The sequence below is a fragment of the Heterodontus francisci genome, chromosome 18, assembly GCF_036365525.1.
Source record: "Heterodontus francisci isolate sHetFra1 chromosome 18, sHetFra1.hap1, whole genome shotgun sequence".
Lineage (NCBI taxonomy): Eukaryota > Metazoa > Chordata > Chondrichthyes > Heterodontiformes > Heterodontidae > Heterodontus > Heterodontus francisci.
The window spans coordinates 1,375,743-1,400,704 of record NC_090388.1 but is presented as its reverse complement, the minus strand read 5'-3'; the positions used below and the strand labels follow the sequence as shown (position 1 = coordinate 1,400,704).

General features: G+C 46.7%; 1 protein-coding gene across 4 annotated transcripts in view; it reads right to left on the bottom strand.

The window, feature by feature from the left end:
- Positions 1-24,962, bottom strand: part of zdhhc17 (zinc finger DHHC-type palmitoyltransferase 17) — a 257,851-nt gene that overhangs the window by 165,214 nt on the left and 67,675 nt on the right. For all 4 annotated transcript variants that reach the window (XR_010976802.1, XR_010976801.1, XM_068050092.1 and 1 more), the window contains exon 2: positions 17,026-17,129. Coding sequence is in view for 2 of the 4 variants with exons in the window: in XM_068050092.1 (XP_067906193.1) it covers positions 17,026-17,129 (104 nt within the window). In the remaining 2 variants the exon portion in view is untranslated. The remainder of the gene's footprint in view (positions 1-17,025; positions 17,130-24,962) is intronic.

Here is a 24,962-nt window from a genome sequence, read left to right as displayed (position 1 = left end):
TCAGTGAGGGCAAGAGCCCGCGACGGCAATTAAGGGATTCCCCTTCTCCAGCATTGTGCCCTGAGTCAGAGAATGAACTAGTGCTGACAAAAACGAGTAAAGTCTTGTATGATAATGTACACCATGAGCTGGTACCCGTTGTCATAAACGTTTCTGAAATTTAATTGCCCCAGTGGTGCCCGGTGGAGACCCGAACACAGCAGCAGGCTTTGGTAAAACAAGTAATAACACAGGCATCATGGTTTAGTGCTGGGGGGTGGCCAAGGGCTGCACCCCCAGCTCAGGGAAAGTACCATCAAAAACGTCGCCTGATGAATGATGCCGCCACAGTATTCAACGGGGGAACTTCAGTGGTAAATTCAATCGATTGAGCCGCAGTGGTCCAAAAGGTCTGGACATTAAGTGCCTGACTTAAGAAAATTCTAGGACAGGGACAAAGGATCCAGAGTGGACAGCTCGGTGCGGATCAAACCCTGACATGAAGCGTTCAGGATTTCGTTGCAGTCCTTGTGAGTCACGCATGGACCATTAATGAACTAAATGGCGAAGGTCATAACATCTCAGAGGACGCAGCTAGGAAGGATGTCTGCAGCATTTATGGGTCTTGGATGCTTGAGCAGACATGGCAAAATCTGAGACAGCTCCATGAGGGTGAAGTTCCCCTGTGGATATCAAATGCACACTTGTCTAAATAGTCCGACATCAGAACCAACACTTGAATGGTTGCGAGCTCAGAGGTTTAACACATGTATAAAACTGATGAGAAATGTACTGTCAATAATAGCCTATTGATAGGTGTGATCTTGGCAATTCCAGTTATACCAGAATCAACACCTAGAAAGAAGTTATTCGAAGTAGAAAATATTGGTGTTATTAGGTGAGATTATTACACAAGATATCATGATATACTGCCATATGCTGTAGACATAGAGGGGAAATGATAGGTACTACTTTCGACAGATGAAGTATAGGAGCCTCTGCCATAGTGTGTCCACATCCAATATATATGACTGAAGAGGCAAAACGTGGATTTAACGCAATGGTCAATTGGACAATGGAAGCTGTATGGGCAGTAATGGAACCGACCCACGTTGCCTATGTAGGAAATGGGAGATATTGTCTGACCACGACAAAACGGGAGTATCAGTACAGACACAACCGATCCTGTTCAATAACTAATCACACAGTGTGTCTACACCCACAGGTAACAGTGAGGGTGGGAATGTTAGAGCTGTTGGAGATATACAAAAGGGAATCGGTCAATCTGCAGGTTACCAAGAGTATAAGGGAAACCCTTACACAATACGTGAGGCAGTTTTCACATTCTATCCCAACGCTGCCCACTCACCTCACAGCCATCCGTGAGACGTTACAGCAGGTACATAGGGTGCATTGCACATTACAACAACAAACTAAGCCGCTGGAAGAGGAGGGCGAACAGCACTTACCTTCTGGGAGCGGAGCGGAGAGGACCGCAGCAGACCTGTGTAAGAGCAGTCAGAGCTCTTCCAGCGCGCCGGAGTTTTGAAAAAAAAGGCAAGCAGTGACGTCAGAGGAGAGCTGCAAGGTGACTGGTTGGAGAGTAGCAGCTGTTAGAATATCTTTAAAAAAAAAGGGAAAGTTTTTTTTGTTGAAAATAAAATCTCTGGGGATAAGGTGAGCACTTCTAAAGTGTTTTTTTTTTAAGGACTTTAGATTGTAGTGGGTAGAACAATGCCCCTAGGGTAATTAGTATTTTTTAATTAAGGGAGTAACTAATTAATCTAAGGGTAAATCATGGCAGGAGAGCTCAGCCCCGTGATCTGCTCCTCCTGCGCTATGTGGGAAATCAGGGAGCTTCCAGTGTCCCTGACGACCATGTGTGCAGGAAGTGTATCCATCTGCAGCTACTGGCTACCCACATTATGGAGCTGGAGCTGTGGGTGGATTCACTGTGGAGCATCCGCGATGCTGAGGAAGTCGTGGATAGCACGTTTAGTGAGGTGGTCACACCGCAGGTAATGGCTGCACAGGCAGAAAAGAGATGGGTGACCACCAGATAGAGTAGTAGGCGCAGGCAGGTAGTGCAGGAGTCCCCTGTGGCCATCCCCCTCTCAGACAGATATACCACTTTGGATACTGTTGGGGGGGGTGACCTCCCAGGGGAAAGCAGCAACAGCCATGTTCGTGGCACCACAGAGGGCTCTGCTGCACAGCAGGGGAGGAAAAGGGTTTGAAGAGCAAAAGTGATAGGGCATTCTATTGTAAGGGGTGCAGATAGGCGCTTCTGTGGCCACAAACGAGACTCCAGGATGGTATGTTGCCTCCCTGGTGATAGGGTCAAGGATGTCTCGGAGCGGCTTCAGGACATTCTGAAAGGGGAGGGTGAGCAGTCAGAGGTCGTGGTCCATATTGGTACCAATGATACAGGCAGGAAGAGAGATGAGGTCCTGCAAAGTGAATAAAGGGAGTTAGGCAGAAGGTTAAAAAGCAGCACCTCCAGGGTTGTAATCTCAGGATTACTCCCTGTGCCACGTGCGAGGGAGGGTAGGAATCGGAAGATTAGGCAAATGAATGCGTGGCTGAAGAGCTGGTGTATGCGGGAGCGCTTCAGCTACTTGAATCATTGGGATCTCTTCTGGTGCAGAGGTGACCTGTACAAGGAGGACGGGTTGCAGCTAAAGTGGAGGGGGACCAATATCCTTGTGGGGAGGTTTGCTAATACTACTCGGGAGGGTTTAAACTAGTCTTGCAGGGGGGTGGGACCCAAAGTAGTAGTCCCTCAGATAAGATAGTTGAGGCAAATGTAGAGGTTAAAGCAAGCAAGTCCAGTAGGCAGGCCGGGCAGGGGCAGGACAGGGAGTGTGGAAAGTCTGGTCGGCTAAACTGCATTTATTTTAATGCAAGAAGCCTTACAGGTAAGGCAGATGAACTCAGAGCATGGATCGGTACATGGGATTGTGATATTATAGCTATTAAGGAAACGTGGTTGAGGGATGGGCAGGACTAGCAGCTCAATGTTCTGGGGTACCGATCCTTCCGGCGTGACACAGGTGTAGGTAAGAGAGGATGGGGAGTTGCACTATTGATTAGGGAGGACATCACTGCAGTACTTAGAGAGGATATCCTGGGGGGAATGTCCAGCGAGGCCATATGGGTAGAACTTAGAAATAAAAAAGGGGTGATCACTTTAATGGGATTATAGTTTCGAACATTCGCGTCACACAAGTGCCAGGCAATGACCATCTCCAACAAGAGAGAATCTAATATCCTGGCTGCAAGGTTTGCTAGCGTCACTCGGGAGGGTTTAAACTAGTGTGGCGGGGGGGTGGGAACCAGAGCAGTAGGACAGCTAGTGAAATAAATGAGGAGGACACAGTAAATAAGGCCAGTAGGACTAAGAGGAAGAGCAGGCAGGGAGATGTTGCTGAGCACAGCAGGACTGGTGGTCTGAAGTGCATTTGTTTCAATGCGAGAAGTATAACAGGTAAGGCAGATGAACTTAGAGCTTGGATTAGTACTTGGAAATATGTTGTTGCTATTACAGAGACTTGGTTGAGGGAAGGGCAGGATTGGCAGCTAAATGTTCAAGGATTTAGAAGCTGAAGCTGCAGGCGGGATAGAGGGGGAATTAAAAGGGGTGTGGGTGTTGCATTACCGGTTAAGGAGAATATCACAGCTGTACTGCGGGAGGACACCTCGGAGGGGTCATGCAGCGAGGCAATATGGGTGGAGCTCAGGAATAGGAAGGGTGCAGTCACGACGTTGGGGGTTTACTACAGGCCTCCCAACAGCCAGCGGGAGGTAGAGGAGCAGATATGTAGACAGATTTTGGAAAGATGTAAAGGTAACTGGGTTGTGGTGGTGGGTGATTTTAACTTCCCCTATACTGACTGGGACTCACTTAGTGCTAGGGGCTTGGATGGGGCAGAATTTGTGAGGAGCATCCAGGAGTGCTTCTTGAAACAGTATGTAGATAGTCCAACTAGGCATGGGGCCATTCTGGACCTGGTATTGGGGAATGAGCCTGGCCAGGTGGTCGAAGTTTCAGTGGGGGAGCATTTCAGGAGCAGTGACCATAATTCCATAAGTTTTAAGGTACTTGTGGATAAGGATAAGAGTAGTCCTCGGGTGAAGGTGCTAAATTGGGGGAAGGCTAATTATAACAATATTAGGCACGAACTGAAGAATTTAGATTGGGGGCGGCAAAAGACACAAAAGTCCGAGTGTATCAGGCCTGTGTCCTCAGTACCTTGCTCTTTGGCAGCGAGGCCTGGACAACGTATGCCAGCCAAGAGCGACGTCTCAATTCATTCCATCTTCGCTGCCTCCGGAGAATACTTGGCATCAGGTGGCAGGACCGTATCTCCAACACAGAAGTCCTCGAAGCGGCCAACATCCCCAGCTTGTACACACTACTGAGTCAGCGGCGCTTGAGATGGCTTGGCCATGTGAGCCGCATGAAAGATGGCAGGATCCCCAAAGACACATTGTACAGCGAGCTCGCCACTGTTATCAGACCCACCGGCCGTCCATGTCTCCGCTATAAAGACGTCTGCAAACGCGACATGAAATCCTGTGACATTGATCACAAGTCGTGGGAGTCAGTTGCCAGCGTTCGCCAGAGCTGGCAGGTAGCCATAAAGACAGGGCTAAAATGTGGCGAGTCGAAGAGACTTAGTAGTTGGCAGGAAAAAAGACAGAGGCGCAAGGGGAGAGCCAACTGTGCAACAGCCCCGACAAACAAATTTCTCTGCAGCACCTGTGGAAGAGCCTGTCACTCTAGAATTGGCCTTTATAGCCACTCCAGGCGCTGCTTCACAAACAACTGACCACCTCCAGGCGCGTATCCATTGTCTCTCGAGATAAGGAGGCCCAAAAGAAAGAAAAAGAAAAGAGGCAGGAACTGAAGAATTTAGATTGGGGGCGGCTGTTTGAGGGTAAATCAACATCTGACATGTGGGAGTCTTTCAAACGTCAGCTGATTAGAATCCAGGACCAGCATGTTCCTGTGAGGAAGAAAGACAAGTTTGGCAAGTTTCGGGAGGCTTGGATAACGCGGGATATTGTGAGCCTGGTCAAAAAGAAAAAGGAAGTATTTGTAAGGGCTGGAAGGCTAGGAACAGACGAAGCACTTGAGGAATATAAAGACAGTAGGAAGGAACTTAATCAAGGAGTCAGGAGGGCGAAAAGGGTTTATGAGAAGTCATTGGCAAACAAGATTAAGGAAAATCCCAAGGCTTTTTATACATATATAAAGAGTGAGGGTAACCAGGGAAAGGGTTGGTCCACTCAAGGACAGAGAAGGGAATCTATGTGTGGAGCCAGAGGAAATGGGAGAGGTGCTAAATGAGTACTTGGCATCAGTATTCACCAAAGAGAAGGACTTGGTGGATGATGAGCCTAGGGAAGGGAGTGCAGATAGTCTCAGTCATCTCATTATCAAAAAGGAGGTGGTGTTGGGTGTCTTGCAAAGCATTAAGGTAGATAAGTCCCCAGGGCCTGATGGGATCTACCCTAGAATACTGAGGGACGCAATGAGAGCAAACTGCTGGGGCCTTGACAGAAATCTTTGCATCCTCATTGGCTACAGGAGTTTAATCCGGACAAATGTGAGGTAATGCATTTTGGAAGGTCTAATGCAGGTGGGAGGTATACAGTAAATGGCAGAACCCTTAGGAGTATTGACAGGCAGAGAGATCTGGGTGTACAGGTCCACAGGTCACTGAAAGTGGCAACGAGGTGGATAAGGTAGTCAAGAAGGCATACGGCATGCTTGCCTTCATCGGTCGGGGCATAGAGTATAAAAATTGGCAAGTCATGTTACAGCTGTACAGAACCTTAGTTAGGCCACACTTAGAATATTGCGTGCAATTCTGGTCGCCACACTACCAGAAGGACGTGGAGGCTTTGGAGAGGGTACAGAGGAAGTTTACCAGGATGTTGCCTGGTCTGGAGGGCATTAGCTATGAGGAGAGATTGGAAAAAGTCAGATTGTTTTCACTGGAATGATGGAGGTGGCGGGGCGACATGATAGAGGTTTACAAAGTTATGAGCGGCATGGACAGAGTGGATAGTCAGAAGCTTTTTCCAGGGTGGAAGAGTCAGTTACTAGGGGACATAGGTTTAAGGTGCGAGGGGCAAAGTTTAGAGCGGATGTGCGAGGCAAGTTTTTTTACATAGAGGGTGGTGAGTGCCTGGAACTTGCTGCCAGGGGAGGTGGTGGAAGCAGATACGATAGCGACGTTTAAGAGACATCTTGACAAATACATGAATAGGAAGGAAATAGAGGGATATGGGCCCTGGAAGTGCAGAAGGTTTTAGTTTAGGCAGGCATCAAGATCGGTGCAGGCTTGGAGGGCCGAATGGCCTGTTCCTGTGCTGTACTGTTCTTTGTTCTAACCATCTCCCCTTGACATTCAACGGCATTACCATCGCCGAATCCCCCACTATCAACATCCTAGGGGTTACCATTGGCCAGAAACTGAACTGGAGTAGCCATATAAATACCGTGGCTACAAGAGCAGGTCAGAGCCGAGGAATCCTGAGGCGAGTAACTCACCTCCTGATTCCCCAAAGCGTGTCCACCATCTGCAAGGCACAAGTCAGGAGTGTGATGGAATACTCTCCACTTGATGGATGGGTGCAGCTCCAACAACACTCAAGAAGCTCGACACCATCCAGTAAAGCAGCCCGCTTGATTGGCACCCCATCGACAAACATTCACTCCCTCCACCACTGACGCACAGTGGCAGCAGTGTGTACCATCTACAAGATGCACTGCAGCAATGCACCAAGGCTCCTTAGACAGCACCTTCCAAACCCGCGACCTCTACCAACTAGAAGGACAAGGGCAGCAAATGCATGGGAACACCACCACTTGCAAGTTCCCCTCCAAGTCACACACCATCCTAACTTGGAACGATATCGCCGTTCCTTCACTGTCGCTGGGTCAAAATCCTGGAATTCCCTTCCTAATAGCAATGTGGGTCGACCTACCCCAAATGGACTGCAGCGGTTCAAGAAGGCAGCTCACCACCACATTCTCAAGGGCAATTAGGGATGGGCAATAAATGCTGGCATAGCCAGTGACGCCCACATCCCATGAATGAATAAAAAAAAATACTATCGGCCCCCCAATAGTCAGAGGGAAAGGGAGGTGTAGGAATTATAGGGTTGTAATAGTAGGTGATTTTAACTTCCCTAATATTGACTGGGACTGCCTTAGTGCTAAGGGATCAGATGGGGAAGAATTTGTTAAGTGTGTCCAGGATAGTTTTCTGAAGCAGTATGTGGATGTCTCGACTCGACAAGGGGCTGCACTCGACCTCCTCTTCGGAAATGAGGATAGGCATGAGGTTGATGTGTCAGTGGGTGAGCACTTTGGGACCAGTGACCATAACTCTATTAGCTTCAAGGTAGTTATGGAAAAGGCTAGGACTGGTCCTCAGGTTGAAGTCCTAAATTGGGGGAAGGCTAATTTCGATGGCATCAGACAGGAACTCTCAAAAGTTGAATGGGAGAAGCTGTTTACAGGTAAAGGGACGTCTGGCAAGTGGGAGGCTTTTAAAAGTGAGATAGGAAGAGTTCAGGGCCAGCATGTTCCTGTTAGATGGAAGGGCAAGGCTGGCAAGTTTAGGGAACCTTGGATGACGAGGGATATTGAGGGTCTGGTCAGGACAAAGGAGGCATATGTCAGGTATAGGCAGCTGGGATCGAGCAAGTCCCTTGAGGAGTATAGGGGATGTAGGACTACACTTAAGAAGGAAATTAGGGCGAAAAGGGGCCATGAGATTTCCCTGGCAGATAAGATAAAGGAGAATCCTAAAAGATTCTATAAGAATAGGGACACAGCTAAACACAGGAAAGCAAACAAGTCAGAGGGAATACAGTGGAAGTAAGTTTCAAGGGACTAAGACCAGGATGGATGGCCTCTACTTTAATGCCAGGAGTATTACAGGTAAAACGGATGAGTTAAGAGCAAGGATTGACATGTGGAATTGTGATATAGTAGCCATCACGGAGACATGGTTGAGGGAGCGGCAGGATTGGCAGCTCAATATCCCGGGATATAGAATCTTCAGGCGAGACAGAGGAGGGGGTAAAAGAGGAGGGGGCATTGCAATATTAGTTGAGGAATCAGTTACTGCAGTAAAGAGAGATGATATCTTGGAGGGGGCATCAAATGAAGCTTTATGGGTAAAGTTTAGGAACAAAAAAGGGACAGCCACATTGCTTGGTGTTTATTATAGACACCCAGATAGTCTGCAGGAAATTGAGGAGCAAATATATGCGCAATTCAGAGTTGTGTAAAAATAATAATAGGGTAATTATATTAGGTGATTTCAACTTTCCCAACATTAATTGGGATCTTCTTCTTCTTTGGCCTCCTTGTCTCGAGAGACAATGGGTAAGCGCCTGCAGGTGGTCCAGTGGTTTGTGAAGCAGCGCCTGGAGTGGCTATAAAGGCCAATTCTAGAGTGACAGACTCTTCCACAGGTGCTGCAGATAAAATTGGTTGTCGGGGCTGTTACACAGTTGGCTCTCCCCTTGCGCTTCTGTCTTTTTTCCTGCCAACTGCTAAGTCTCTTCGACTCACCACACTTTAGCCCCGCCTTTATGGCTGCCCGCCAGCTCTGGCGAACGCTGGCAACTGACTCCCACGACTTGTGATCAATGTTACAGGACTTCATGTCGCGTTTGCAGACGTCTTTAAAGCGGAGACATGGACGGCCGTGGGTCTGATACCAGTGATGAGATCGCTGTACAATGTGTCCTTGGGGATCCTGTCATCTTCCATGCGGTTCACATGGCCAAGCCGTCTCAAGCGCTGCTGGCTCAGTAGGGTGTATAAGCTGGGGATGTTGGCTGCCTCGAGGACTTCTGTGTTGGAAATACGATCCCGCCACCTGATGCCAAGGATTCTTCCGAGGCAGCGAAGATGGAATGAATTGAGACGTCGCTCTTGGCTGACATACGTTGTCCAGGCCTCACTGCCGTAGAGCAAGGTTCTGAGGGATAGTCATTGTGTTAAGGGCATAGCTGGAGTTGAGCTCTTAAAATGTATACAGGAGAACCGTTCAGCTCAATATGCAGAGGATCCAACAAGGGAGAGTGCAGTGCTGGACCTAATTCTGGGGAATGAAGCCGGACAGGTGGTTGATGTATTGGTGGGAGAGCATTTTGGTGATATCGACCACAACATGGTACAATTTAAGCTTGTTATGGAGAAATAAATAGACAAGTTGCAAAAAAAGCTTTCGGATTGGGGGAGAGCGAATTTTAGTAAAATAAGGCAGGATCTGGCCAAGGTAGACCGGAAAGAGTTACTTGTCAGGAAATCTACAGAAGAGCAGCGGGGGGCATTCAAAAAGGAAATGGGGAGGGTACAGGCCCAACATGTTCCCTCTCGGGTAATAGGTAGGAGCAACAAGCCCAGAGAACCATGGTATGATGAGAAGGAAAAGAGAGGCTTTTAGCAAATACAAGGAGAGCAAATCAATGGAAGCATTAGTGGAGTACAGAAAGTGTAGGATGGAGCTTAAGAAAGCAATTAGGAGAGCAAAGAGGGGACATGAGAAAGCTCTGGCTGGTAAAAGTAGGGAAGATCCCAAGATATTCTAAAGTATATCAATGGGAAGTGGATAACCAGGGAAAGAGTAGAACCCATTAGGGACCAAGGGGGAAATCTGTGGGTGGAGCCAGAGGACATTGGTAGGGTGTTGAATGAATACTTCAGATCTGTCTTCACCCAAGAGAATGAGGAAGTAGATATGGAACTCAGAGAGAGAGACTGTGAGATGCTTGAGCAAATTGTCATAGGGAGTGACAAGGTATTGGAGGTTTTGGCAGGCTGAAAAGTGGACAAATCTCCAGGTCCGGACGATTTGTGTCCCAGGATGCTGTGGGAGGTGAGGGTGGAGATTGCAGGGGCTCTGACCCTAATTTTTAATTCCTCTCTGGCCACCGGGGAGGTGCCAAAGGACTGGAGAACAGCTAATGTGGTCCCACTATTTAAGAAAGGTTGTGGAGATAAGCCAGGGAACTATAGACCAGTGGGTCTCACGTCAGTGGTCGGGAAACTATTGGAGAAAATTCTGAAGGAGAGAATCGATCTCCACTTGGAGAGGCAAAATTTGATTAGGAATAGTCAGCATGGCTTTGTCAGAGGGAGGTCATGCCGAACAAATTTGACTGAATTTTTTGAGCATGTGACCAGGTGTGTAGATGAGGGTAGTACAGTTGATGTAGTTTACATGGATTTCAGCAAAGCAAATGCACATGGGATACAGGGTAACTTGATAAGGTGGATTCAAAATTGGCTTAGCTGTAGGAGACAGACAGTGATGACAGACGGCTGTTTTAGTGACTGGAAGCCAGTGTCCAGTGGCGTACCACAGGGATCTGTGCTAGGTCCCCTATTGTTTGTCATTTATATAAACAACATAGATGACGATGTGGGGGGTAGGATCAGTAAGTTCGCGGATGACACAAAGATTGGCCGAGTGGTTAACAGTGAGGTTGAGTGTCTTGGGTTACAGGAAGATATAGACGGGATGGTCAAATGGGCAGAAAAGTAGCAGATGGAATTTAACCCTGAAAAGCGTGAGGTGATACACTTTGGAAGGAGTAATGTGACACGGAAGTATTCAATGAATGGCCTGACACTGGGAAGTTCCGAGGAACAAAGGGACCTTGGCGTGTTTGTCCATAGATTTCCGAAGGCTGAAGGGCAGGTTAATAGGGTGGTGAAAAAGGCATATGGTACACTTGCCTTTATCAATCAAGGCATAGATTACAAAAGCAGGGAGGTCATGTTGGAGTTGTATAGAACTTTGATAAGACCACAGCTGGAGTACTGTGTGCAATTCTGGTCGCCACATTATAGGAAGGATGTGATTGCACTGGAGGGGGTGCAGAGGCGTTTCACCAGGTTGGTGCCTGGGATGGAACATTTAAGCTATGAAGAGAGATTGGATAGGCTTGGGTTGTTTTCGCTGGAGCAGAGAAGACTGAGGGGTGGCCTGATCAGGGTGTACAAGATTATGAAGGGCATGGACAGGGTGGATAGGGAGCAACTGTTCCCCTTAATTGAAGGGTCAGTTAAAAGGGGGCACAAGTTTAAGGTGAGGGGTGGGAGGTTTAAGGGGGATTTGAGGAAGAACCTTTGTACCCAGAGGGTGGTGACAGTCTGGAATGCACTGCATGGGAGGGTGGTAGAGGCGGGTTGCCTCACATCCTTTAAAAAGTACCTGGATGAGCCCTTGGCACGTCATAACATTCAAGGCTATGGGCCAAGTGCTGGCAAATGGGATTAGGTAGACAGGTCAGGTGTCTTGAATGCATCGGTGCAGACTCGACGGGCCGAAGGGCCTCTTCTGCACTGTATTATTCTGTGATTCTGTGGAGTATATTAAGAGTAAAAGGGTAGCTAGGGAGAGAGTAGGTCCCCTTAAGGATCAGTGTGGTAATCTATGTATGGAGCCACAGGAAATGGGCGAGGTCTTAAATGAACATTTCTCGTCTGTATTTACCATGGAGAAGGTCATGGAAGCTCGTGAGTTCAAGGAAGGGAACACCGATATCCTGGAGCATATCAACATTGCAAAGGAGGAGGTGTTAGAGGTTTTGAAGCACATTAAGGTGGATAAATCCCCAGGGCCTGACCAGGTGTATCCTAGGATGCTATGGGAAGCAAGGGAGGAGATTGCTGGGGCCCTGGCAGAGATTTTTGTATCATCGTTAGCCACGGGTGAGGTACCGGAAGACTGGAGGATAGCTAATGTTGTGCCTTTATTTAAGAAAAGCAGCAGGGATAAGCCAGGGAACGACAGGCCGGTGAATCTTACATCAGTGGTGGGAAAGTTATTGGAAGGGATTCTGAGAGACAGGATTGAAATGCATCTGGAAAGGCATGGTCTGATTAGGGATAGTCAGCATGGCTTTGTGCATGGGAAATCATGACTCACGAATTTGATTGACGAGGGCAGGGCCATGAACGTTGTCTGCATGGACTTTAGCAAGGCCTTTGACAAGGCCCCGCATTGTAGGCTGGTCCAGAAGGTTCGAACACATGGGATCCAGGGTGAGCTCGCCAACTGGATACAAAATTGGCTTGGTGATAGGAGGCAGATGGTGGTAGTGGAGGGTTGTTTTTCAGATTGGAGGCCGGTGATCAGTGGTGTGCCGCAGGTATCGGCGCTGGGACCTCTGTTGTTTGTCATATATATTAATGACTTGGATGTGAATGTCGGGGGCATGATTACTAAGTTTGCAGATGACACCAAAATTGGTATAGTGGACAGTGAAGGCGGCTGTCTAAGGTTACAACAGAATATAGATCAACTGGGAAAGTGGGCAAGGGAGTGGCAAATGGAATTTAACGCAGACAAGTGTGAAGTGATGCATTTTGGGAAGTTAAACCAGGGCAGGACATATGCAGTGAATGGCAGGGCCCTGGGGAGTGTTGTTGAACAGAGAGACCTTGGGGTGCAAGTATATAGTTCCCTGAAAGTGGCAACACAGGTAGACAGGGTGGTGAAGAAGGCGCATGGCATGCTTGCCTTCATCGGCCGAGGCATTGAGTACAAGAGTTGGGACGTCATGTTACAGTTGTACATAACGTTGGTTAGGCCGCATTTGGAGTACTGTGGGCAGTTCTGGTCGCCACACTACAGGGACGATGTGATTAAGCTAGAGAGGGTGCAGAAAAGATTCACAAGGATGTTGCCTTATAAAAGAGAGATTGTACAGGCTGAGTCTGTTTTCCCTGGAGCGAAGGAGGCTGAGAGGGGACATGATAGAAATATATAAAATTATGAGAGGCATAGATAGGGTAGATAGCCAGAGTCTGTTTCCCATGGTAGCGGTGACTAAAACTAGAGGGCATAGATTTAAGGTGAGAGGGAGGAGGTTTAAAGGGGATCAAAGGGGTAATTTTTTCACACTAAGAGTAGTGGGTAACTGGAATGAGCTGCCTGAGGAGGTGGTGGAGGCAGGAACAGTAGCAACATTTAAGAGGCATCTGGACAGGCACTTGAATGAGCAAGGCATAGAGGGATATGGAATTAATGCAGGCAGGTGGGATTAGTATAGATAGGCATTATGGTCGACATGGACACGGTGGGCCAAAGGGCCTGTTTCTATGCTGTACGACTCTATGACTCTATCGATACCACATGGTGGGAGGGTCTGAGGAATTGGGACTCGAACACCTCTGCATCGGGATCATCTCTCACGTCTTGGTCATTGCACAAGTGGTGATGGTCATATTTCTGACGTGCCTAATTTACAGGGTCAAGATGACACATGGGTGGCACAGTGGTGAAGTGGTTAGCACGGCAGCCTCACAGCTCCAGTGACCCGGGTTCGATTCTGGGTACTGCCTGTGCGGAGTTTGCAAGTTCTCCCTGTGACCGCGTAGGTTTTCGCCGGGTGCCATGTTTTCTCCCACAGCCAAAGACTTGCAGGTTGATAGGTAAATTGGCCATTATAAATTGCCCCTAGTATAGGTAGGGGAATTGAGGGAAGGTGGGGACGTGGTAGGAATATGGGATTCATGTAGGATTCGTATAAATGGGTGGTTGATGGTCAGCACAGACTCAGTGGGCCGAAGGGCCTGTTTCAGTGCTGTATCTCTAAATAAAATAAATAAATAAAACAAGGAGAGAACAGCAGTATGGGGACATGATAACGTGGTGGCTAGACAGGTTGTTTGTGAGCCCTTGCTGCAGGGCTGACCCATACAGATGGTGTAGTCAATTGCCTTTGCTAACCTAAACTCGATACCTGGTCAGTATCAATGAATGGTGGAAAGCAATGAGAGTTGAGCACATCACTGTTCAGGTCTGTTGGCCATCTTGGGCTCGGCCAAGGGCCAAAAGGGGGGACTGAAGGGGTTAAGCAGAATTAAGAAATGTGAATTAGAAAGGCAGTTCAGCAGAATAAGTTAAGATAGGAAAAAGAGAGACAAGTTGTTGTGGCAAAGCAGGATTAGGGAGTAAAGGTTGATAGCTGGGATCTGTACAGACTTCACAATAAACAAATTAAACTATGGAATGTTTTGACTAATGTGAAACAAAGGATAATAGACCCTGGCTCAAGACATCTAGAGTGGGCACTGATAAAGGCTAATAACGGTGTATTCATTAGAGTGTATGATCAATCCACCATTGTTTGACCATATTACATGTGAAAAAGGTATATAAGTTTGTACCCTTGTGTGTAGCTTCAGAGCACTAGCTTGGGACTCCTGAGGTGGACTCTCCTTGCATATGCTCAAATAAATGATCCTTTACCTGTTCCTGAGCCTCATGTGGTGATTGAGTTGTCCCACAACAACAGTATTTTGTTTTTGCCCGCATCAACCTAATTTGACTCTTAACTGCCCTGGCCTGGCAAGCCATTCAGTTGCATGAAACCATTACAAAGAATCTAAGCAGCATTCTGGGAGAATCTTCACCACACAGATTGCAATGGTTCAACAAGCAGCCAATCAGGTTCCCAAGAGCAACTAGGGATGGGAAATAAATGCTGCCCTTGCCAGGAACACACATATCCCAAGAATGAATTAAAAGAAAAAGGTGCAGGTAGTGCAATGGATTTAACAGCAGCATTCCAACCCAAGGACCAAAGTTCAAATCCCAGACCTGCTCAATCGGATGAAAATCACTCGTCTATTGACCATAATCGTTTTCTAACTCGACGGGCCGAATGGCCTTCTGTGCCGTGACTCTCTGACTATAAGCTTGGTTAGACTCAACAGAGTTCAGAGTGGGCAGGAGCCAATATTACAGCATCTTTCCCCAGGATGGCTGATACCAGTCATGGTAAAAAAAAATCATGAGCTTTAAGGAGAGCTCTTCTGAGGTTACAGCAAAGGTCCATTGTTCAGAGACAGTGATGTGGAAGGAGCTGTACTCTGCATCTAGCTTTACAATATCTGCTCTGACTGCACTTGAACCGTTCCATTCACCAGCACTAACATTCTTCACATTCTGCACAAAAAAACCCAAGGAATTTCTCCCTCCAGTACTTCTTGTTGAGATGTGGTGCCACAGTTATCAAGCACCCTTAAGCATTGAGTCTACATATGTCAATGTAGAATGGATTGCGATAAGGAGAACTAACCCTGGCCAAATCCCCCCTATCTCTGAGATGTCAGCTGTGCCTCAGTGGGTAGGACACACTTCTGAGTCAGAGGGGTGAGAGTTCCAGTCCCACTCCAGGACTTGAGCAAAACAATCTAGGCTGACATTTCAGTCCACGACTGAGGGAGTGCTGCACTGTTGGAGGTGCTGTCTTTCAGATGAGACCTGGTTCAACCACATCACAACGAATTTGTAGAATCTAAGAATGATATCGCACAGAAAGAGGCTATTCAGCCCACTGTGTCTATGCTGGCTCTTGGAAAGAGCTATCCAATATCACTTCCCCTGTTCTTTCCCCATAACCCTGCAAGTTTTACCCTTCAGGTATTTATCTAATTCCCTTTGAATCTGCTTCCACCTACCTTTCAGGCAGTGCATTCCAGATAACAGCAACACACTGCGTAAAATATAGTGCCTTTAATGTCATAAAATGTACCAAGATGCTCGAGTCTAATTGCCTTTCAGGCTTTCGCATTTGAATGACACTGGATCTTCTTGTTTTGCAAAGGCCATGCTGCTAAGATTTTCAATGTCTTAATTTGGCTTTCCCTATTAGCATCTGGTAAAATACACCAGCCGAGAGTACATGTTTATTCAAATAAACTTGAATTCAAAGCAGTGTGAAAAATGAGCACGAGTACAATGACACAAAAGCATTTGCTCTCATGCTGTTCGCTCAACCAAAATCAAGGCTCTACATTCTTGACATGAAAAGCCAGAGATTGCAGACCAATTGCCAAAATGCTGCTCAAGTGGCATTGCTGAAAACTCACCCATTCATGTATGACTGATCAAAGGTCAGTGCCAGCAAAGACCAGCACTCATTGGAAGTAATGTGAACTGTGAAGAGGATAGTGATAAACTTCAAGAGGACATAGACTGGCTGGTAGAATGAGCGGACAAGTGGCGGATGAAATTTAATGCAGAAAAGTGTGAAGTGATTCATTTTGGTAGGAAGGAGGAGGAGAGGCAATGTAAATTGCAGGGTACAATTCTAAAGTGGGTGCAGGAGCATACAGACCTGGGGGTTTATGTGCACAAATCATTTAAGGTGGCAGGGCAGATTGAGAAAGCGGTTAATAAAGCATACGGGATCCTGGACTTCATAAATAGGGGCACAGAAATTTCCTCCCCCACAAATTCTGCTTACCTCCAGTTCTAACATGGCATTCCTCCACCCCTGCCTCAGCCCTCCTGTCACTGAAACATTCATCCGTGCCTCTCTCACCTCCAGTCTTAACTAATCCAATGTTCTTCAGGCTGGCCTCCCAGCTTCCAGGCTCACCAAACTTCAGCTCATTCAAAATTCTGCTGCCTATCTTCTGTTGTGCACCAAGTGCAGCACACCCATTGCTCTTGTTCTTGCTGGCCGATCTTGATTCCCGGTCCCTCAGTGCCTTCAATTTAAAATTCTCATTCTTATGCTTAAATCCTTGCATGGGCTCACCCCACCCTATCTCCGTAACCTTCTCTAGCCCTTAGTGTTCTACATTCCTTCGACTTTGGCTTCTTGTGCACCCCTCTCCCTTCACCTCAGTGTTGGCAGCTCGGCCTTCAGCTCTGTAATTCCATCCCTGATTAACACTGCCTCCTCCCCCATGAAGACCCTCCTCAAAACCCACTTGGACCTAGTTTTGGCCACCCCTCTCACTAACTCCTTCTTTGCCTTGGTATCTATTTTTGTCTGCTTACACTTCTGAAATGTGATGTTGATGTTTTCCTACTTTAAAACCAATGTTAAGTCAAGTCGGTGTTGTTTACCAATCATTTCCATGTATAAGTTAGAGAATAGCTAGATTTATTAAACACTGGCTCTGCTGTAACTTTCAAAGTTTTTCAAAAAACTTTAACAATTAAAGCAGAGACCAACAGGTTTCTGAAAACATTCTGCACTTACTGTGTGGCTTTGACGATATCCCAGGTGCTGTAATCATCAATGTGGCTTTTCCGTGCCAGTGAATCATTGTATCCATGAATGTAGTGGCTTTGAGTCTTGACATCCTAAAAAATATAAACGGTCACAAAAATCACAGTGCATTAAAAGCATGACAGGTTTCTGATTTTCATATATACAATATTTTATGGTGAAAGCTTGTAATAAAAGCTTTTTGACAGGAAAGTAAAGTGCATCTGTAATTCTGACAGGAAGCAGAGCTGCCTCATAAAATAAAATCAGAAAATCTCACAGCATCTGTGGAGAGAGGACACAGTTAATGGTTCACATTAATGGCCTTTCGTCAAAATGAAAATTAGTTGCCAGTATTTTCTGTTTTTATTTCAGATTTCCAGTATCTGCAGTATTTGACTTTTGTATCAGAGATGTGTCAAAGTTCAATGGGAACACTGCTACGTGATCATTTTCAAAAAAAAAAAGAGGAAAACTGGCTAACAGAACATCCGAACTAACTAGAGTGGGCCTGCTCCTGATAAACTACAATATGGAAGCAGATGTCAAGGCGTCTGCAGGATGCCGATTAGGGTGCTTCATTTGTAAAGTAGTTGTGCCTTTGTTTAAGAAGGGTGGCAAGGATAATCCAGGAAATTATAGGCCAGTGAGCCTTACGTCAGTGGTAGGAAAACTATTAGAGAGGATTATTCAGGACAGGATTTACTCCCATTTGGAAACAAACAAACTTATTAGCGAGAGACAGCATGCTTTTCTGAAGGGGAGGTCGCGTCTTACTAATTTGATTGAGTTTTTTGAGGAAGTGACGAAGATGATTGATGAAGGAAGGGCAGTGGATGTTATCTATATGGACTTTAGTAAGGCCTTTGACAAGGTCCCGCATGGCAGACTGGTACAAAAGGTGAAGTCACACGGGATCAGAGCTGAGCTGGCAAGATGGATACAGAACTGGCTCGGTCATAGAAGACAGAGGGCATCAGTGGATGGGTGTTTTTCTGAATGGAGGGATGTGACAAGCGGTGTTCCGCAGGGATCAGTGCTGGGACCTTTGCTGTTTGTAGTATATATAAATGATTTGGAGGAAAATGTAGCTGGTCTGATTAGTAAGTTTGCGGACGACACAAAGATTGGTGAAGTTGCGGATAGTGATGAGGATTGTCAGAGGATACAGCAGGAAATAGATCGGTTGGAGACTTGGGCGGAGAAATGGTAGATGGAGTTTAATCCGGACAAATGTGAGGTAATGCATTTTGGAAGGTCTAATGCAGGTGGGAGGTATACAGTAAATGGCAGAACCATTAGAGGAGTATTGACAGGCAGAGAGATCTGGGCGTACAGGTCCACAGGTCACTGAAAGTGGCAACGCAGGTGGATAAGTTTAGTTTTAGTGTAGAGATACAGCACTGTAACAGGCTCTTCGGCCCACCGAGTCTGTGCCGATCATCAACCACCCATTTATACTAATCCTACACTAATCCCATATTCCTACCACATCCCCACCTGTTCCTATATTTCCCTACCACCTACCTATACTAGCGGCAATTTATAATGGCCAATTTACCTACCAACCTGCAAGTCTTTTGGCTTGTGGGAGGAAACCGGAGCACCCTGGGAAAACCCACGCAGACACAGGGAGAACTTGCAAACTCCACACAGGCAGTACCCAGAATTGAACCCGGGTCGCTGGAGCTGTGAGGCTGCGGTGCTAACCACTGCGCCACTGTGCCGCCCTAAGGTTGTCAAGAAGGCATACGGCATGCTTGCCTTCATCGGTCGGGGCATAGAGTATAAAAATTGGCAAGTCATGTTGCAGCTGTACAGAACCTTAGTTAGGCCACACTTAGAATATTGCGTGCAACTCTGGTCGCCACACTACCAGAAGGACGTGTAGGCTTTGGAGAGGGTGCAGAGGAGGTTTACCAGGATGTTGCCTGGTCTGGAGGGCATTAGCTATGAGGAGAGGTTGGAAAAACTCGGATTGTTTTCACTGGAACGACGGAGGTGGAGGGGCGACATGATAGAGGTTTACAAAGTTATGAGCGGCATGGACAGAGTAGATAGTCAGAAGCTTTTTCCCAGGGTGGAAGAGTCAGTTACTAGGGGACAGAGGTTTAAGGTGCGAGGGGCAAAGTTTAGAGGGGATGTGCGAGGCAAGTTTTTTTACACAGAGGGTGGTGAGTGCCTGGAACTTGCTGCCAGGGGAGGTGGTGGAAGCAGATACGATAGCGACGTTTAAGAGACATCTTGACAAATACATGAATAGGAAGGGAATAGAGGGATATGGGCCCCGAAAGTGCAGAAGGTGTTAGTTTAGACAGGCATCAAGATCGGCGCAGGCTTGGACGGCCGAATGGCCTGTTCCTGTGCTGTACTGTTCTTTGTTGTTATTTGTGACTTTGATGAGAGTTGTTTCGGTGCTGTAGCAGGGGGAGAAACCTGATTGGAGAGATTCAAACATTGAGTTCTCGGAAAGATAGGAACAAATTTGGGAGGTAACAAAATGTTCCAGGACATCACAAAGTTATCAAAGCTTAGCAAATTAACTGTAAGTGTAGAAACTACATTCTGAACACATTTAAAAGTTTGTTCACGGATATTAGAAATACTTCTGGTACATTAAAAATTCAATCGTCACAAGGCGAGCCTCCTTAAACAGTGTTCAAGTCACACGTAGCTTTCACAGTGCGGACTGCGACACCGACCCTCCCTGGTGTGCAGCAAGGTTAGACTCAAACCCAAGAAGATGCTTCATTCGAAGCAGAAGGGCCACCCGCGCATCAACACGAGCAGAATTTCTTATCCACAGCTGTTACAAAAATTTCTAAATTCACTTGTAAAAGCCCTTCAAAACACTCCCACAGGGGATGCTGAGACCAAGTGGGCCCACATCAGAGATGCCATCTATGAGTCAGCTTTGACCACCTATGGCAAACGTGTGAAGACAAATGCAGACTGGTTTCAACCTCATTTTGAAGGGCTGGAACCTGTCATAGCCGCTAAGCGCATTGCACTGTTGAACTACAAGAAAACCCCCAGCGAGTTAACATCCGTAGCACTTAAAGCAGCCAGAAGCACTGCACAAAGAACAGCCAGGCGCTGCGCAAATGACTACTGGCAACACCTATGCAGTCATATTCAGCTGGCCTCAGACACCGGAAACATCAGAGGAATGTATGATGGCATTAAGAGAGCTTTTGGGCCAACTATCAAGAAGATCGCCCCCCTCAAATCTGAATCAGAGGACACAATCACTGACCAACGCAATCAAATGGACCGCTGGGTTGAGCACTACCTAGAACTGTACTCCAGGGAAAATATTGTCACTGAGACCACCCTCAATGCAGCCCAGTCTCTACCAGTCATGGATGAGCTGGACGTACAGCCAACAAAATCGGAACTCAGTGATGCCATTGATTCTCTAGCCAGCGGAAAAGCCCCTGGGAAGGACAGCATTACCCCTGAAATAATCAAGAGTGCCAAGCCTGCTATACACTCAGCACTACATGAACTGCTATGCCTGTGCTGGGACGAGGGAGCAGTACCTCAGGACATGCGCGATGCCAATATCATCACCCTCTATAAAAACAAAGGTGACCGCGGTGACTGCAACAACTACCGTGGAATCTCCCTGCTCAGCATAGTGCGGAAAGTCTTCGCTCGAGTCGCTTTAAACAGGCTCCAGAAGCTGGCCGAGCGCGTCTACCCTGAGGCACAGTGTGGCTTTCGTGCAGAGAGATCGACCGTTGACATGCTGTTCTCCCTTCGTCAGATACAGGAGAAATGCCGCGAACAACAGATGCCCCTCTACATTGCTTTCATTGATCTCACCAAAGCCTTTGACCTCGTCAGCAGACGTGGTCTCTTCAGACTACTAGAAAAGATCGGATGTCCACCAAAGCTACTAAGTATCATCACCTCATTCCATGACAATATGAAAGGCACAATTCAGCATAGCGGCACTTCATCAGACCCCTTTCCTATCCTGAGTGGCGTGAAACAGGGCTGCGTTCTCGCACCCACACTGTTTGGGATCATCTTCTCCCTGCTGCTCTCACATGCGTTCAAGTCTTCAGAAGAAGGAATTTTCCTCCACACAAGATCAGGGAGCAGGTTGTTCAACCTTGCCCATCTAAGAGCGAAGACCAAAGTACAGAAAGTCCTCATCAGGGAACTCCTCTTTGCTGACGATGCTGCTTTAACATCTCACACTGAAGAGTGTCTGCAGAGTCTCATCGACAGGTTTGCGGCTGCCTGCAACGAATTTGGCCTAACCATCAGCCTCAAGAAAACCAACATTATGGGACAGGACGTCAGAAATGCTCCATCCATCAATATCGGCGACCACGCTCTGGAAGTGGTTCAAGAGTTCACCTACCTAGGCTCAACTATCACCAGTAACCTGTCTCTCGATGCAGAAATCAACAAGCACATGGGAAAGGCTTCCACTGCTATGTCCAGCCTGGCCAAGAGAGTGTGGGAAAATGGTGCACTGACACGGAACACAAAAGTCCGCGTGTATCAAGCCTGTGCCCTCAGTACCTTGCTCTACAGCAGCGAGGCCTGGACAACGTATGTCAGCCAAGAGCGACGTCTCAATTCATTCCATCTTCGCTGCCTCCGGAGAATCCTTGGCATCAGGTAGCAGGACCGTATCTCCAACACAGAAGTCCTCGAGGCGGCCAACATCCCCAGCTTATACACACTACTGAGTCAGCGGCGCTTGAGATGGCTTGGCCATGTGAGCCGCATGGAAGATGGCAGGATCCCCAAAGACACATTGTACAGCGAGCTCGCCACTGGTATCAGACCCACCGGCCATCCATGTCTCCGCTTTAAAGATGTCTGCAAACGTGACATGAAGTCCCGTGACATTGATCACAAGTTGTGGGAGTCAGTTGCCAGCGTTCGCCAGAGCTGGCAGGCAGCCATAAAGGCGGGGCTAAAGCGTGGCGAGTCGAAGAGACTTAGGAGTTGGCAGGAAAAAAGACAGAAGTGCAAGGGGAGAGCCAACTGTGTAACAGCCCCGACAAACAATTTTTTCTGCAGCACCTGTGGAAGAGTCTGTCACTCTAATATTGGCCTTTATAGCCACTCCAGGCGTTGCTCCACAAACCACTGACCACCTCCAGGCGCTTACCCATTGTCTCTCGGGACAAGGAGGCCAAAGAAGAATTTTGCTGTTTCTGCTTCTGTGTAATGATGCTGCTGGTAAATAAATTCAATCATTGGTTTAATCTCAAGGGTTATGGCCTTACAGCATGCTATTTGACACATTTAAGAATGGATGAACGGGACACTATTAGCAACATATGTAATCTCCAGTGGATAAAACCATGGTGAAGGAATAATGCTATCCCACTCACCCTGGAGTATAAATGAGCACAAGTTTCAGTTTGTAGCAGACTCATGTCCTCATATTCAATTCAAAAAGGCAGCTTCTTCAAGTTAAAAGTATTGGTGGCAAGTCTGAATTATAATACTCACTTTGGGCATAGAAGTTGGTAACATCAGACAGGACTACTTTGCAAGATGTTGGCAATTATGTGCAATTGTCAAGTTTTCCACACAAGTCATTCAAAACTGACACCTTAGTATTGAAGGATTGTATCACTGGAACTGAAGATTATAAACCATTAAGACCAAGGATAGATAGAAAGTAAAAAGAGAATGGGGAAAAATAAACTTGAACCATTTGGGCACTTCATGCACTCAGGATATCTCAAAGCACTTTACCATTAAGGAATTACTTTTGAAGTGTGACCACTGTGTCAAGATTGATACCTAAACAAGAACCACTTCAAACCAGAAAGGTTTACAGCACATAAGAAATCCAATTGTTCCATCATATCCATGCCGGCGCTTTGTCAGAGTCATCCCAATCTAATCTCCAACTGTATAGCTCTGTATCGCCCTCTGTTTCAAACATTTTTCTATTCTTCTAAGATCTCTACCTCAACTGTCGGGTTTGAGAAATGGAAATTCATTTTAATTAATGCTTCGGTAAAAGCTATCTACATCTTGGTCTCTAAGAAAATCTAGCACTGGACCCCCAAATTGAGGGGCCCAAAGCAACTGCAAAGGGGAATGTGGGAATTTACGAAGGATCATGCCCAAATTTTCTAATCAGTACCTCAGCACAGCAGAGGAGCCCTGGATCCTAACCCATCTCTTAATTATCTGAAGTATTTCAAACATATATTACGAGTCACATGAATGTTTTTTTAAAAAGTACATCGAAACCTGGAATTTAGGTGAATGAATAATACCCAACAAAAAAAGGAGACAACTGAATTTCATCAGGTTTGTACTAACAACTTATATTTATTTTTTATTCATTCATGGGATGTGGCATCGCTGGCTAGACCAGCATTTATTGCCCATCCTTTATTGCCCTTGAGAAGATGGTGGTGAACTGTTTTCTTGAACCGCTGCAGTCCATGTGAGGCAGGTACACACACCCACAGTGCTGTTAGGAAGGGAGCTCCAGGATTTTGACCCAGCGACAGTGAAGGAACGGCGATATATGGTGTGTGACTTGGAAAGGAATTTGCAGGTGGTGGTGTTCCCATGCATTTGCTGCCCTTGCCCTTCTTGATGGTAGAGGTCGTGGGTTTGGAAGGTGCTGTCCAAGGAGCCTTGGTGCGTTGCTGCAGTGCATCTTGAAAATGGTACACATTGCTGCCACTCTGCGTCGGTGGTGCAGGGAGTGAATGTTTGTGGATGGGGTGCCAATCAAGCGGGCTGCTTTGTCCTGGATGGTGTTGAGCTTCTTGAGTGTTGTTGGAGCTGCACCCATCCAGGCAAGTGGAGAGTATTCCATCACACTCCTGACTTGTGCCTTGTAGATGGTGGACAGGCTTTGGGGAGTCAGGAGGTGAGTTATTCGCTGCCGGATTCCTAGCCTCTGACCTGCTCTTGTAGCCATGGTATTTATATAGCTACTCCAGTTCTGTTTCTGGTCAATGGTAGCCCATAGGATGTTTAAAGTGGATTCAGCGATGGTAATGCCATTGAATGTCAAGGGGAGATAGTTAGATTCTCTCTTGTTGGAGATGGTCATTGCCCGGCCCTTGTGTGGCGCGAATGTTACTTGCCATATCAGCCCAAGCCTGGATATCGTCCAGGTCTTGCTGCATTTCTACACGGAATATTTCAGTATCTGAGGGGTCGCGGATGGTGCTGAACATTGTGCAATCTTCCGCGAACATCCCCACTTCTGACCTTATGATTAAAGGAAGGTCATTGATGAAGCAGCTGAAGATGGTTGGGCCTAGAACACTACCCTGAGGAACTCCTGCAGTGATGCCCTGGAGCTCAGATGATTGACCTCCAACAACCACAACCAGTTTTACAGGAATGTTACTGAACATTTGACACCGCGCTACAAGAGGAGATATTAGGGCAGATGATGAAAAGTTTACTCAAAGAGGAATGTTTTATGAAGCATCTTAAAGGAGGAGAGAGAAGTAGAGACAGTATAAATAAAGTTCTGATTATGCTCCTGTAGGTATCCCCTTGGTATTTAAAAATTGTCATCGTACTAACCATCGACAAATACTGGCGGCAGAATTTGGCATTTTCACAACTTTGACAGATTCAGAAGTTTGCCCTCCAGATATCCAAATACAGGAAGCCAAGTCTCAACGTTAGATCATCTCAGATATCTAAAGACGATGGATGAACAGAGTTGGCAATTTTCTGGAGAAATAGGAACCTTTGGTCCCAAAATGTGATATTCCCCAAAGATAAAATTTCTTTCTGCAGTTGCAGCATTTGCCATTCCATACTGTATTTGCCGTGTGTTGTGGCTGCCACATTTCCTACATTCCAATTGTGACTACACTTCAAAAGTACTTAATTAGTTGTAAAGTACCTTGAGACATCCTGAGATCTTGAAAAGAATAATATAAATACAAGTTGCTCTTTCT